We start from the raw sequence: 15,757 nt of genomic DNA, 5'->3' as shown, positions 1-15,757 counted from the left end.
ACTGAATTAGGAGATACAATAGCAACTTCCTATCTTATGTCTATGAGCAGAATTGTCTCTCCCTTTCATGGGGAGTCCATATGTGCTGCCCTCAAAAGACACTCAGATACTAATTCCAAAAATAATCTAAATGCATCCATTTCATCTCAAATCTGAGACTTCCTTTGTTGGTAATTCTATAGAGAGAATGTAAGGTCAGTCAACAAGACAGACATACCAAAAAGATGCCTAAGCCCTATAAAAATTAAAGAAACAAAAATAAAAATTTCCAAAAGGAGATTAAGAAGAGACTGCTGTAGACCTGAGAATTATATTGTAGTAAATTGAATTTTGGGCCCTAGTTATTTACCCCTCCCTCTGCTCATGCCTTCACCATGGAACTTTACAGTTTCTCTTAAAAAGAGAGATATATTTTCCCCAACCCCATATCGCCTAACACTTGCTTTGGCCAATGAGTTGTGGGCAGCAGGGTCTGTTAGTTCTGCAAAAGCTCTTAAGTGGCATTGGGGTTTCTGTTTGCCTTCTTGCTCTTCTGGCCTTGCCATGAGAAGAAATGAGAGGCACATAGGGCAGAACTGGGCCTAACTCACACTGGAGCCAAGTCCAGCCAGACCTGCATCTAGAAGCAAAGCCACCCAGGCAAGTCCAGCCTAGATCAGTCATCTACCATCCAATCCACATGCACGGAATAAATAAATGCTTATGCTTGAATGTTACTGAGATTTTTGTGGTTATTTGTTACACAGCATTATTGTGAGAATAGCTAACTGATACACTTATATGTTAAAGTGAGCAAAAGAGGTATGCATTCTCCTTTAGGAGTCTGAAAAAATATTTCCTTCTTGATTGATTGTTGATTTATTTACCAAGGAAAGTCAGCAAATGCACATCTGACTGATAGAGAGTTACATCCAATGAGTTCATTCTAGGTTGGCCTCTGACTTACTTTTTTCCTTACTATCATGCTAATAACTGTTATTAACTTTCAAATGTTTACCTTACTCTCTCACGTGTTGGGGATATCAATGTAGTATGACCTCATCTGTAAACTTGTGGAATTAAATTAGATCGGTGGTTCTTGAATTATTCTTTAGGGACCCATGGTTCCAAAGAGGTATTTGGAGGAGTATAGCATGATGAAAGCAGGGGAAAAAAGGTAAAGAGTTGGAGTGCTAACTTATCAATTGCAAAATTCGACTTTGATCGGTTTTAGATAGTTAGACTTCATTTGAGAAATCAGTTCCACTGTTTAAAAATTAAAGTTTAAAACTACTGGACAAAATGCTTTTTAAAGTCTTCTCATACTGAAAGCAGTACGATCACATGTTTTGCTTTGACTACCCCCTTCTCTTTCTCACTATTACCATGTCCTTAATTTCAGATGCCGACTGTCACCTGAAGTCTTGTACTAACTTCCTAACTTGACTCCCTGCTTTAAGTTACAAGTTGTGTCATTTCACTCCTCTGCTTAAAACTAGAGTAAAACTAAACCTAGTGGGGCCTTGAGGCTCTGCTTCTCTCTTCAGTCTCCATTCCTGCCCCTCTTTCCTCACTACTTATTTATTTTTTAATTTTTAATTTTTTTATCTTCATTGGAGTATAATTGCTTTACAATGTTGTGTTAGTTTCTGCTGTACAACAAACAAAGTGAATCAGCCATATGCATACACATGTCCCCGTATCCCCTCCCTCTTGCATCTCCCTCCCACCATCCTTATCCCACCCCTCTAAGGTCATCACAAAGCATCAAGCTGATCTCCCTGTGCTATGCGGCTGCTTCTCCCTAGCTATCTATTTTACATTTGGTAGTGTATATACGTCAATGCTACTCTCTCACTTTGTCCCAGCTTCCCCTTCCCCACCCCCGTGTCAAGTCCTTTCTCTACGTCTGCATCTTTATTCCTGCCCTGCCACTAGGTTCATCAGTACCGTTTTTTTAGATTCCATATATGTGAGTTAGCATACGGTATTTGTTTTTCTCTTTCTGACTTACTTCACTCTGTATGACAGACTCTAGGCCCATCCACCTCATTACAAATAACTCAATTTCGTTCCTTTTTTATGGCTGAGTAATATTCCATTGTATATATGTACCACATCTTCTTTATCCATTCACCTGTCGATGGACACTTAGGTTGCTTCTGTGTCCTGGCTATTGTAAATAGAGCTGCAGTGAACATTGTGGTACATGACTCTTTTTGAATTATGCTTTTCTCAGGGTATATGCCCAGGAGTGGGATCGCTCGGTCGTATGGTAGTTCTATTTTTAGGTTTCTAAGGAACCTCCAAACTGTTCTCCATAGTGGCTGCACTAATTTACATTCCCACCAACAGTGCAAGAGGGTTCCCTTTTCTCCACACCCTCTCCAGCATTTACTGTTTGTAGATATTTTGATGATGCCCATTCTGACCGGTGAGAGATGACACCTCATTGTGGTTTTGCACTTCTCTTAGTGATGTTGAGCATCTTTTCATGTGTTTGTTGGCCATCTGTACGTCTTCTTTGGAGAAATCTTCCCTCACTTTCCGTTCTCGTTTAAAGCGTACCCCGCTCTTTCCCACCTCAGAGGCGTCTCATAAGCTGGCCCCTCTGCTCTTCCCCTACTCTTCAGTGCCAATTTCGAACTCTCCTTCAGTTCTCAGTGTCCAAGTCATCCTCTCAGAGAGGCTTTTTCTGATCAACCCAAACTATCACAGGTCCCCGGGTCCCCGTTACTCTCTATGATGCGCACTGTTCATTCCCCTCCTTTGCACTTATCATGACTTACAGTTACAGGAACATTTGTTGGTTGCTTTTATTATATGACTTTCCATTGAGTATGAGCTTCACGTGGCCAAGGGCCAAGTTGCCTGGTTTATTTTTGCATTCCCAGGACCCAGAGCCTGGCACATAGTACATACTCAATAATATAAATGAATAAATGACTTTCTTAGCTTTTATCAACATGCTTTTTTCCCACCGCTTTTCTATGCCATATAGCATTTCCCTGTTAACATGTGATCCCAGTTTCTGATATGCTCATACCTGCTCTCTCTCTTAGTTACCTCCCTTAATTCATGTATAACGTTCCTTATACTCCTGAATATCAGCACTTTCTCCTTCAATTTGCTTTATTCATCATACTTCCTTCTTCCCATTCTTTTTGTTGGACAGTGGCCATGATATGATCTGTTCTAGGACATCATTATCCAGCTGATCCCAAATCTTACAATTAGGTTATACCCACAACCAACTTAACAATAGCAGTTATTCAAGAAATGAGATCTGATACCTATAGAAGTAAATACTTATGTCATTTGACAGACGTGACTGAGGGATTTGGAAAATACCCAAATTTCAAGCAAGGCGACCGGGATATAGTTTCAGGAAAACAATGACCAAAGTTATATTCTAACTAATTTCCTTATTCTCTGTCAGAAGAAGAGGAAAAAAAAAAATGTGTGTGATTTGTGTATAGCCTAGAAAATAGGGATGCAATGGACAAGAATGTGGAGTGTCTTTCTAGCAACGGCCAGAGTAGAGACAGCAGATCTGAGGAACGGTAATGTCACGATCACTAGAGAAGTGCAGTCTGTTGGGGCCAATAGGTCGATCATAAGCCCTCACTACAGTTTGGATGCTCTGAGAGTCAGACCTGAGGTTTCTCCCTAGAAGTGAAAAACCTGGCATTTTGGCCTTAAGCCAAAATGTCTTCAATGAGTTTGTTTGGTATCAGTCAAGTTACAAAAATTCAATATATTCCGAGTTTACTGAAAACATTTAGTTTCTTGATCGACAAAGCTAAGATCCATACCTTAAACCACAGTTCAGAAAAAAGAAAAAAGAAAAAAAAAATAAAGCCCCGGCCTGAGCAGTCGGTAGCCTTGCTTGGACACCACCTCTGTGGTGCCTGGCTTTCTTTCTCATTCTCATACGAACCAAGCGTAATTTCAGAACATTTTCCATATCTATCGCCATCTATCTGTTGGCCATAAAGCACTTGTGTGAGTACGTGGTTCCACCGAATGGAGTTAGGTAATACAAGCATTTTTTGGTCACCCAGACAATCAGAGTGAAGAAACAAGTCCAAAGCCTCAGCAAACATGCTTGTGGGTGTGATTCTAGGGTTCCCCTTTTATCCAAAATGAAAAGTTTAGATAATGTCTTGACAAGTTGTTAGGAGGGTCATCAGCTACTTGCAGTAATCAGCACAGGGAACAAGTTCATGAAGGAAGGAGTTAAGAAAAATAAAAATTTTCAAACCTGGGACTGATATCTTCCCCACAGTCGGATGTTTCATCTCCATAACGAGGCCGTTGTGCGACACCTTAAAATGTGAAAACAGAGAGAAAAATAACTTACAAAGTAAAATTATCTTCAATCTCAAGGAATATGCAAAGTCACCTGTTCAATCCATTGAAGAAAGATATCGCAAAACACAGATTTTTTTTTTTTAACATCTTCTTACCGGAGTATAATTGCTTTACAATGGTGTGTCAGTTTCTGCTGTATAACAAAGTGAATCAGCTATACGTATACATATGTCCCCATATCCCCTCCCTCTTGCGTCTCCCTCCCTCCCACCCTCCCTATCCCACCCCTCTAGGTGGTCACAGAGCACCGAGCTGATCTCCCCGTGCTATGCGGCTGCTTCCCACTAACTACCTATGTTTCATTTGGTAGTGTATATATGTCCATGCTACTCTCTCACTTGAAATGTTACTTTGAAAGTAAATATTTGAGGTTAAAATGTTTCCATCTTCTATTAAACCCAGTGAAGCCAAAAAGAATTAGAAGACTCAAGGGCTAGCAAACTTGACTTTTATAAAGTCTTCCCACCCTTAAAAATGTCATTTGCTCCTAAGTACAGGGTATGATTTCCCCCCTTTCATCTATGCTTGATCCTCTGAATATTAAAGCTCAGCCTTTTCCTGCACGACCTCATAGCAGGACTGGGCCAAGGTCAACTGCAGAAGGACAGGATGGGAGGAACCAGGAACTGGAACCGAGGAGCCCTGGAAGTTTATTCAGCGGAAGGGGTGGGAAGTCAGTCCAGTTTGAAAGGTGAATCAGAGTATCCAGAAGGCCCAGTGACCGTGGGAAGTAGAAAGGTCAGAGCTGCTGTGACAAGCAATGAGCAGAGACAGCTGACAGGGAGTACAGAGTAGGACCAGGTCAGAGGCCTGAGCAGGAGACTGAAACCAGAGATGTTCTCAGTGGTAACAAGACCTTACTCATAAGACTAGGTTTCATAAGTAGGACTCCACTACCCTCGAGTCAGGGGGATGGAGACAACTGAGAAAACAAAAAGCCAGGAACCCCATCCTAGACGGCTGATTCGATCTCATGCATTGGACCAAGACAGGTATTTGGTGTCCCATCAAGAACACAAGGTAGACTTGATCTCCGGGTTAAGATTCAAGGCAGTTACTAGGACAGGGACATTCTAGCAGAGCCCAACCAACAGAAATGTGACTTGATGCTGAATTGCTCAGCTACTGAAACAGAGCTACTTAAATCCTTGGCACCGAAGTTTAAATCCTTTAAACTACATAAATCCTTGGCTGTAGTTTTTCCCAGGGGATGGGCAGGAAAAGAAAATCTGCCAGAGATCAAGTGCCCTCCAGCTGTAGGTAAAGGATGAGATGAGGGTATGGAACTAGATTCTAGAACATAAAACATGAATTACTGGAGGCAAAATGCTCTCTCATACACAAATGAAAATGCTACAAAGTTGTCTTCTTTTGTTAGTTTAGTTTTTAACAACTGGAGGCTACCTGAGTATACTGTCTCAAAGAACCCCCAAATTCAGTTTTTTATTACTATTACTGGATCTTCAGTGAAACACATATGGGTGACTTACATATGAACAGTGCTTCACCTGCACTATCTACCAAATGCAGAGCTTCTCTCTTCCTGCTCCATACAAAGAAGTATTTCAGTGGCCCAGTGAACTTGTGGACCACAATTTCATGCTAATATCCCAAAGAGTAGCAGCAGTAATGGTTCTCTAGCATTTTGAGCCTCAGGTAAAAGCAAGATCTGCACATCCCTATCCTTATCATAATCTTTCCACACAGCAAAAGAGCATGAAATAAATAAACCAATAAAAATGTTTTCTCACTTGGAATACTCAGGGAGAGAGGACAAATTTCTTGGCTTTTATCCATTTCTGGTGAGCTTATTGGTCACGTTATGGAATAAGCCATCCATACGACAACCTCCCAGATGACATTTTAAGGTTAGAACTATAACTCTGCTATGGCTAAATATCCTGGCTTCCACTGTTTTCTTTGGGAATGGTCGCCACTTTGGGGGTGACGCTCTTTACACGACCATGTCAAACCTCCCTGTTAAGCGTGATGCCACACCATAAGGAGATCTTTCTAGGGATGCCTTGCCTTTCTTTTGGAATTGCCAGCTTTGCACCCAAGAGCTGGCCAGAGACAATTCTCGCCGGTGTTCGAGCTGTGCTATAATTTAATTCTGGTGTACCTCATTCTCAGCACCCGCCCAGCACAGCCTCCTCCTTCGTGGGGGTGAGGGCTAAAAGCCAACGCGAGGTGCTAAATCTCAGTTCTACTGAGGACAGGAACAAAAATACCACGCTAAATTTCACTCGAAACAATTATCTGCACACTGAATCATTCTTCTCTTCTCGTATCTCTGTTGCCCTCCTGACTACCTCTTTGTAATAACGCTGCAGTGCTACTCACAAAAGACAAAAGTGAGTGTTCTCAGCTAAATATAACTTAACTGATAGTGTTAAAATTAATTAACGCTGAATTTTAATCATGTAGCAAACGTTAAGTGTCAAACCTGAAGGGGTAGTTGTTAAAGGTCAAGGGACATACATCAAAGTTTGTAAAGCAAAAGCTAGCAGTTGATTGAAGTTTTTCATGGAAGCAGCTTAAGGAGTGTAGTTCCTTCAGCTCTAACCCTCACTGCTGTCTATAGGTGATATTCCCAATATGAAACTTGCTTATCTAACTGGATCAATTCCTTTGCATTGACAATTGTTCAGTTTTAAGCAGAAATGCAAATTCTTCTTACGCTTGAAAGGAAGGTAGCTGCAGCCTCTCATTTGCTGTAGTATTTTATACAATTACGAGGCAAATGGGCTAGTCTGAGCTCCCATCTTCAGAAAGAATCGACTTATCTCCCTGCTTGGTTGCCACCCACCTTTTTATGTGAAGCCTGAGGTCCATCAAATTCCACTGGCTTTCTTCATGAATCAGGTCAGATTATCTCAGAACCACTGAGGCTGTGGCACTGCTGTCCCTGGAAACCCTGCCTGATGACTCGAAACCTTGGAAAACTCTCCAGCCTTGTTTGTGGGGCAAGTCCTGCTCTGCTTCATAACATATTCAAGAATCTCAGAACCCAGGCAGCCTGTCTGGGTTTTAACATAACTCTCTCCCGATGCACTTCAGGCCTGTGTCGCATCCTAACTTCACCGGAAATGCAGGAACTGCCCCTTGTCACCATTTGTATGACATTTCTTTGGGAATAGTTACTAAATGTTTCCTTTCCCTTTTCTCATCCAGGTGCAACGCCCCATTCTCTACTACCTTAACAAAGAAATTCAAATGTAAAGTGCTACTTTTTCCGACCATTAACAACGGAATGGGGACCTCAGCCTTAGGGACCTCAGACTGCCATTTTCCTTGAAGGAAATTTCATGCCTGGAACCACAATCTGGCCATTCAGGATATTCTTTGTTTCATAATTAGTTACTTGAAAATAAGGCAAGGGGCCTTCCCAAGAACTCTGATGTGGATTTTGTCCTTCTCTTACTTATTTTATCCTCCTTCGATCCTTCATGGATTGGTAGCTCTTCTAAATTTCATTTCTTCTTGAAATTTCAATAGCCTATTCTTGACAAGAATAGAATTGTAGACACTGCACCCATCTCTCTAGCAAAGTATCAGGCCTATTTAAAATAAGGTCTCTCTTTCTTCTTCAAGAGTTTAACAGATTGACAGCCTAATGACAGAGTCAAATGGTAATGTATTAATGATGGGGGGGGGGAGAGAAAAATGTATACCTTAAAGCAATGTGGGAAATAAAATTTTAAGTGGAAGTGAGAAAGTCTTTTTATAAAGTCCTATGGCAGGAATGGCAGCAAAAAGTCTGTAATACAGCAGTAGCAAGAAAAAAAATGTTGAAAAAAACAAAAATCAATACTCACTATATAAGCAGTGAAAATCCCTACGGAAAGCAAGAGATCTGAGTCCAGAGTAGAATTAGCAAGCCATATTCAGATAAAAAGAGTGCCAGCATTAAAAGACGGACACAAATGATATGTGTGAAGACCTTAACAAAAATCAATGGGGACTTCCCTGGTGGCACAATGGTTAGGAATCTGCCTGCCAGCGCAGGGGACACAGGTTCCATCCCTGGTCCGAGGAGATCCCACATGCCGCAGAGCAACTAAGCCCGTGCGCCACAACTACTGAGCCCGCGCTCTAGAGCCCGCGTGCCACAACTACTGAAGCCCGCGTGCTCCAGGGCCCGTGCTCTGCAACAAGAGAAGACACCACAAGTGAGAAGCCCGCGCACCACAACGAAGAGTAAGCCCGCGCTCGCCGCAACTAGGGAAAGCCCGCGCGCAGCAACCAAGACCAAACACGCCAAAAAAAAAAAATCAGTGTCATACCCTCAATGACATTAACAATGATGCACAAAAGATAATCGATCTATCCGTTCACTATGAATAGAGACATGACCTATCCATTCAATTTGACAAACATCATAGAGCACCTACATACTAGACGATATGGAAGGGCTGAGACTAAAAAAGGTGAATGAACTGGCATTCAAAGTGCCTGTAACTGGAAGGTAGGCAATGAGACTTGAGCCAATTTTTATAACAGTGTACGTTCCATAATGAAGGAGTAAATATCCAATGAGCAAAAAGTAAGTAACTCTGTCTACCTTGGAAGGAAGCCGAGGTTGTAGGTCAAGGAGGTCAGTAAAAGTCACAGAACAAAGAAGGTATTGAAATAAAACATTAGGTTGACAATTACAATGATAAATATAATAATGGCAGCTATTGCTCAACAAAACTCCTTAAGGGTCAGGCATTGTGTTAGGAGCTAAAGAGTTACCTCTTAGCGAGAGGATTAACTAGACTAGGTAGAATTACTATCACCTGCATTTCCACTGATAAAGCCTAAAGAGGTTAAATACTTGCCCAAGGTTTCATAATTAATAAGTGGCTGACCTTGGGTTATAATTTAGGTGTATCTGATCCTAAACTCTTAGCCAGCTGGACACTTAGTAAGGGAAAAAAATAGACGAGCATAATTTGATTTACCATTAAAATAACTAGCTGAGGTGGTCAATTCTGTAAAACAAATCAGTCAGTTCACTGGGGGGAGGCGACAGGTAATCCGCCAAACGGCTGGCTTTGCACCATGCAGCCCAATTAATTAATGAACTGAACTGTTCCCTTCTAGGTAGCCAAGGATAGTCTGGCTCCCACAGAAATAAAGGCTGTGGAAAGAGGAAGGACGTTGGTCCCAGCCTAGCGCAGATGTTGAAGGGGACAGACCTAGAGGGTGACCTTGGGCAAGACACAAGTTCTCTGAGACTCAGAACCCTCCTCAGTCAAAAGGGGGCAACGATACCTGTATCTCAGGCATTTGTAAGGATTAAGTGAGATGAGGAGTGTAGAGCAGTGAGCATGGTGCCTTGGACAGAGTAAGCTCAAAATAAATGGCAACTGTTTATCATTATTGATAGACTAGGTTAAACTCCGGCTCCAGCAAGGATGAGCTGTGTGGCTTTGGGGCACATTCACTCACGCAACAAACAAACGTTCAATGTATTAACGGTCATGATTAATAATAAGTATCAAATGCATATTAATGTGCTGGACATTGTTAAGTGCTAAGGAAAAAGTGGGTCACAGAACAAGCAAGGTCCTTGCCCTCAAAAAGCTTATAGGCCTGTAAGGGAGACTTCTGAATTAAATGATACACACCGGTCTATGATTATTACATAATATCTGTTTAGTTCTCTGTAATATTTCCAGTGCCTTGAACATTATCTGGCACTATCTGGCAGATGCTCAATAGTATTTTATAGGATCTACTGAATTAAATTTATTTATTTATTTGCTTGTCTGTTTAATTAAGTAGCAAGTAGCTCCTTCTGGTTTCTTCATCATATGGGTGGGGGAGTTGGAGGGAGTTCTCTGTTTTAAGCTTTTAATAACTACCTAAAGTTCTCTAGACGCAGAACTATTTTACTGGGTTTCCAAAATATATTCACTTTTAAGAAGTTAGTTATTAAGTCCCATTGTTGCCCTGAAATTCCCTCAGTTTCCTAACGCTTTCCAGGGGATCCTGGATCTGTCCTAGATACTGCACATTCCAGAGGCCATGCTGAAGAAGCTCTGCAAGGATCATGGCCATTAACCGTGAAGAAAACCCAAAAAGGGTGACCTGTGAATTCAGCAGAAACAACGGGCACGCACGTTATACACGTAAAGTCAATCTGCCACACTTGAAGACAATAATCATAGCATTCTTATTCGTTGGGAAAACTCAGAAAACCATTTTCAAAATATGCAATAGTATCGTAGGAAGCGAAAGAAGCACTGGCGTAATCTCATGTATTGTACAGTATATTTTATCAATGTAGTCATTCCTTTAGCTCAATAGAAAATAACCTTGGAATAATACTTGAAAAGTTACATAATCAAAGGCGTAACTTACAGTTAACAAGTTAGCAGTTAATTCAACTGTTACTGAAAACCATGACTACAAAAAATGCAAAAGTAACACAAATTCATTAAAGAATTGACATGTACTCTCCTAACTTTACTTACATAATGGAAATCAGATTTAAATGCTGACATTTTCGGTTTCCTTATTTCTTTTGAAACAACTACCGTGACCTTTTTTTCTGGTGCTAATCATGCGCACGACTCAGACTTTTCCTTCTTTTCTCTCATTAAAAATATGAATATTAATCATCCAAAGAGGTATTATAATATATATTATTGTTTGAGGGCTAACAAAATGAACACCCAGGCACCCAACACCCAGCTTCAGAAACAGAACATCACCAAAATGTTTAAAGCCCCGAGCTTGTCCCAGTCCCTCCCTCCTCTATCACCAGATAATCACTCTCCTAAATTTTTGATCATTTCCTTACTTTTTAAATATTTGTACTACATATTCATTTTCTCTAACAATTTAGTGCTTGTTTCCACCTATTTATAACATGTGTATCAGTGAAATCATGAGTATGTACTCTTCTCTGATTTGCTTTTCCTCTGAACATTGTTAGTGAGATTCATCTATTTTGAAGCTTGTGGCCATGGGCCAATTACGGCCATTAATGTAAAGTATACTATTATACAGACGTATCATAATGTATTAATGCATTCTGCTCTTACGTTGTTTCCAGTTATTTCACCATGACAAGCGATGCTGCTATTAACCCATCTCTTCATGCAACGTACACCTAGAGCTAGAATGGCTAAGACTTAGAGCACGTGCATCACAACTTGTTAGGTAATTTCAACTTATTTTTCTAATTGGTTTACCAACCATTCCCACCAGCAATGAATATTATTTTCAGTTGCTTTACATCCTTAGCAAAACTTGATATCATCAGAGTTTTTAGATTTTGCCAGTCTAATCACTGTGAAATGTTATCTTACTGAGGCTTTAGATTGTATTTTCTTGATTACCAATAAGGTTGAGTATATTTTCCCTGCTTAATAGCTATTTATATTTCTTCAGTGAAACACTTGTTCAAGTCGTTTGCATGTTTTTCTATTGGCTTAATTATTTTTTTCTCATTGATTCATAGAGTTTTTTACATATTCCAGTTATGAATCCCTCACTGGAACATAAATTGAAACTATTACGGCTTTATTTCCCACTCACTTGCTAATGAAAGAAATCAAAGGGGACTTAAGTAAATGGGGAAGCATACCATGTTCTTGGACTGGAAGACTCAAGACAGTAAAGATGTCAGTTCTCCTCAGATTTATCTATAGGTTTACACAATTCTTACCAAAATCCCAGCAAAGCTTTTTGTGTACATAAAGAATCTTACTCTAAAATTTATTTGGAAAGACACAGGACCCAGAATAGCTTAAATAAGAATAAAGTGAAAGGGAATCAGTCTACCTGATATTAAGGTATACTATATAGTTGCTATTACTTTAAGAGGGTATGGTACTGGCAGAAGGATAAACACATAAATCAATGGAACAGAATAGACGTCAGACATATATCCACACAAATATGCTCAAATAATACCTGACAAAGGTGTAAAGGAAGAAGGATAGACTCCTCAACAAGTGGTACTGGAAGAATTAGGAGAAAAAAAACAACACTCCAACCTAAATCTCATCTCGTAACTCACACAAAAGTTAACTCAAGTGGATCATGGACTTCATTGAATAATTTAAAACTATAAAATTTAGAAAAGAATCTTTGGTATTGCTCTACAAAAGATCATGTTAAGGGGAGGAAAAAAGCTAAGACTAGGAGAAATACTTGCAAGCAATATATCTGATAAAGGACTAATATCTGGTATATATATAAAGAATTCTTACAACTTAAGAGTAAAAAGCAATCTAATTAGAAAACAGGCAAAAGACATAAACAGACATTTCACTAAAGAGGCTACACTGATGGTACATAAGCACATGAAAAGATGTTCAATATCATTAACCATTAGAGAGTTGCAAATTAAAAGCACAAGGAGATATTCCTATACATCTATCAGAATGGCCACGATCTTTTAAAGTGACAGCGAATATTGGCAAAGAGAAACTGGATCACTCATACATTTCTGGTGAGAATTTAAAATGGGATAGTCATTGTGGAAAACAGCTTGGCAGTTTTTTAAAAAGTAAACGTGCAGCTGCATACGACCCAGCAGTTGCATTCCTGAGCATTTCTCCTTGATAAAGTAAAAGTTATGCGCATACAAAAAACTGCACTTCAATGTTCATAGAGCTTTATTTGTAATAGCCAAAAATTGGAAACAACACAGATGTCCTTCAACCAGTGAATCATTAAGCCAACTGCGGTACATCCATAGTATGAAATACTCGCAGACGATAAAAAGGAACAGCCTATTGACTCATAGAGCAACCTGTGTGAATCTTGAGGGAATTATGCTGAGTGAAAATGGCCAGCCCCCAAGGGTTACATAGTATATAATTCCATTTACATAGGATTCTTGAAATAATAAAATTCTAGAAATAGAGAATAGATTAGTGGTCAAGGTTAGAGGAGAGATGGGAGTGGAGGAGAGGAAGGTGGGTGTGGCTTTAAAAAGGCAACAGGAGGGATTCTTCTGATGGATCTGTTCTGTATCTTGACTGTATCAATGTCAATATCCTGGTTGGGATGTTGTGAGATAGTTTTGCAAGATGTTACCCTTCTCGGAACCAGGGTAAAAGGTGCATGAGATCTCTCTGTATTATTTCTTACAACTGCATGAGAATCTACAATTTTCTCAAAATAAAAAGTTTTCTTTTCAGATTTTTAAATTTGGATTTTCATAGTTTGTTTTTTGAAAAACTGAATTGAATTTTGTGTATAACATGAAAAGGAATTTGCTTTCGTTTTCTCGCTTAGGACAATTTTGAGCAGTCCTTCTTTTCCTTATGAATCTGCAATACTAGCTCTGTTGCAGATCATTTCTACACATGTTGGGCTCTTTGTCCTGTCCTAAGGGTCTGTTTGTCTGCCCCACTGCCGACACCACACTGACTGAATCACTGTAGATTTATCGTAAGTACCAGTGTTTCATTTGTCAAGGTCCTCACCCCACCCCTGCCTTATCCTTTGTCTTCAGGGGTTCCTGGTCCTTAACTCTTCTCTATAAATTTTAACGTCAACCTGTCAAATTCCAGGAAAACCCCATTGGGAAGAAATAATAACCTTACAATGTTACTGCACTCCCCATTGAACATTTACTTTAATAATTTCCATTTATTTAAGTCATTTTTAATATTTTTATAAAGTATAAGCATTTTTCCATAAAGGATTTACACATTTTTCATTAGCTTTATCCCTAACAAAAACAATCTATTTTAGCTGATACGGTAAAATGAATCGTTTTTTAATACAAAACTTTGTTTATTGCTAGCATATAGAAATGAAATTAACTTTAAAGTTTTGATTTTATATCTGGCAAACACTCTTTTTTTTTCTTCTTTTTTTTTGGCTGCTTTGGGTCTTCATTGCTACGTGCAGGCTTTCTCTAGTTGCTGAGAGCGGGGGCTACTCTTCGTTGCAGTGTGCAGGCTTCTCATTGCGGTGGCTTCTCTTGTTGCGGAGCGTGGGCTCTAGGCACGCGGGCTTCAGTGGTTGCAGCACACGGGCTCAGTAGTTGCGGCACGTGGGCCCTAGAGCGCACGGGCTTCAGTAGTTGTGGCTCACGGGCTCTAGAGCACAGGCTCAGTAGTTGTGGCACACAGGCTTAGTTGTTCTGTGGCACGTGGGATCTTCCCAGACCAGGGATGGAACCCATGTCCCCTGCATTGGCGGGTAGATTCTTAACCACTGCACCACCAGGGAAGTCCCTGTTGTTTTTATTCTTAAGCAAGATTGATGTAATGAACCACCATGTACCCATGACCCAGCTACAACAATTATCAACTCACGGTCAGTCTTATTTCATCCATACCCTCACTCATTCCCCATTCTACCTTTTAAAACTTTAAAAGATAAGAAATTTTTTAAAAGCATAACACAATTGTATTTTCACACCTCTAAAAATTTAAAGTAATTGGGTAGATTCTTAACCACTGCACCACCAGGGAAGTCCTAAACACTCTTATTAATTTGTAGATTCTGTTAGGTTTTCTATAAAATTAATTATGTTATCTCTGAATAATTATAGTTTTGGTTTTCCGTTCTAATAACTTAGTAGCCATTTGAAAAAAGCAACAGACATAAATTGAAAGGAAAGGCACGGCACAACTTCTCAGATCTCGGAATAAAATTGAATACTTTCATTCTCATTTCTCGTTTCATACTGATTTTATCTTGGTACTTTTTTTTCACAGAAACATCCATCCAAAAACCCAGTTTCAAAAAGAAATAATGTAATCAAAAGGAACGTAGTACAATTCAACATTGAAACCATAAACTGCCTTGAGCTAGCATTCCATGCTGTCCAATAGATATTGCTGTGTCCCTTAGAAAATGTTAACATCTTCTGGTACCCCTGTGCATTTATGAGGATGCCACAGGTGCCTCAGTATATAGATTGGGAACAACAATTATATGCTATTGTTCAAAATTTTGGTTCTATCTCTTTTTTTAATTCAAAAATTAGACAGTATTAATATTGTTTTCAAAGTCAAAGTTTTTAACTTACTTCATGTCCACCAGATTTTTTGCTCTTTTTTTTAAATCATAGGACTTCCTTCCATGGTTGCGTTCCCTCTTCCTGTAGGATAGTCATTAGAATTTGCATAGTCATCTGTTTATAGTAAATTCCCTTGGTTTTTGATCTTCTTAGAAGTTACATTATTTTGCTCTCATTCTGAAAGATAGCTCTACTGCTTACACATTTCTAAGCTGACAGTTTTTTTCTTTTGGCACCTTGATGATATTATTCCACAGTCATATGGTTTTCATCGTTGTTTCAAGAAGTCGGCTGTTGGTCTACTTGCCATTCCTTTGTACGTACAGATCTGCCTCGACTTAACGAGGCAGTTATGTCCTGATAAAGTCACCATAAGTCGCAAATGCATTTAATACACCTAACCTACCAAGCATCACAGCT

General features: G+C 39.6%; 1 protein-coding gene across 15 annotated transcripts in view; it reads right to left on the bottom strand.

Moving 5' to 3' along the window:
* SUGCT (succinyl-CoA:glutarate-CoA transferase) overlaps nucleotides 1-15,757 on the bottom strand; it is an 806,218-nt gene that overhangs the window by 188,651 nt on the left and 601,810 nt on the right. For all 15 annotated transcript variants that reach the window (XR_008617466.1, XR_008617468.1, XR_008617464.1 and 12 more), the window contains one exon: nucleotides 4,244-4,307. Coding sequence is in view for 6 of the 15 variants with exons in the window: in XM_055085091.1 (XP_054941066.1) it covers nucleotides 4,244-4,307 (64 nt within the window). In the remaining 9 variants the exon portion in view is untranslated. The remainder of the gene's footprint in view (nucleotides 1-4,243; nucleotides 4,308-15,757) is intronic.

The sequence above is a fragment of the Physeter macrocephalus genome, chromosome 5 (genome assembly GCF_002837175.3).
Source record: "Physeter macrocephalus isolate SW-GA chromosome 5, ASM283717v5, whole genome shotgun sequence".
NCBI classification, from domain to species: domain Eukaryota; kingdom Metazoa; phylum Chordata; class Mammalia; order Artiodactyla; family Physeteridae; genus Physeter; species Physeter macrocephalus.
This window is presented reverse-complemented; position numbering and strand designations above follow the sequence as displayed.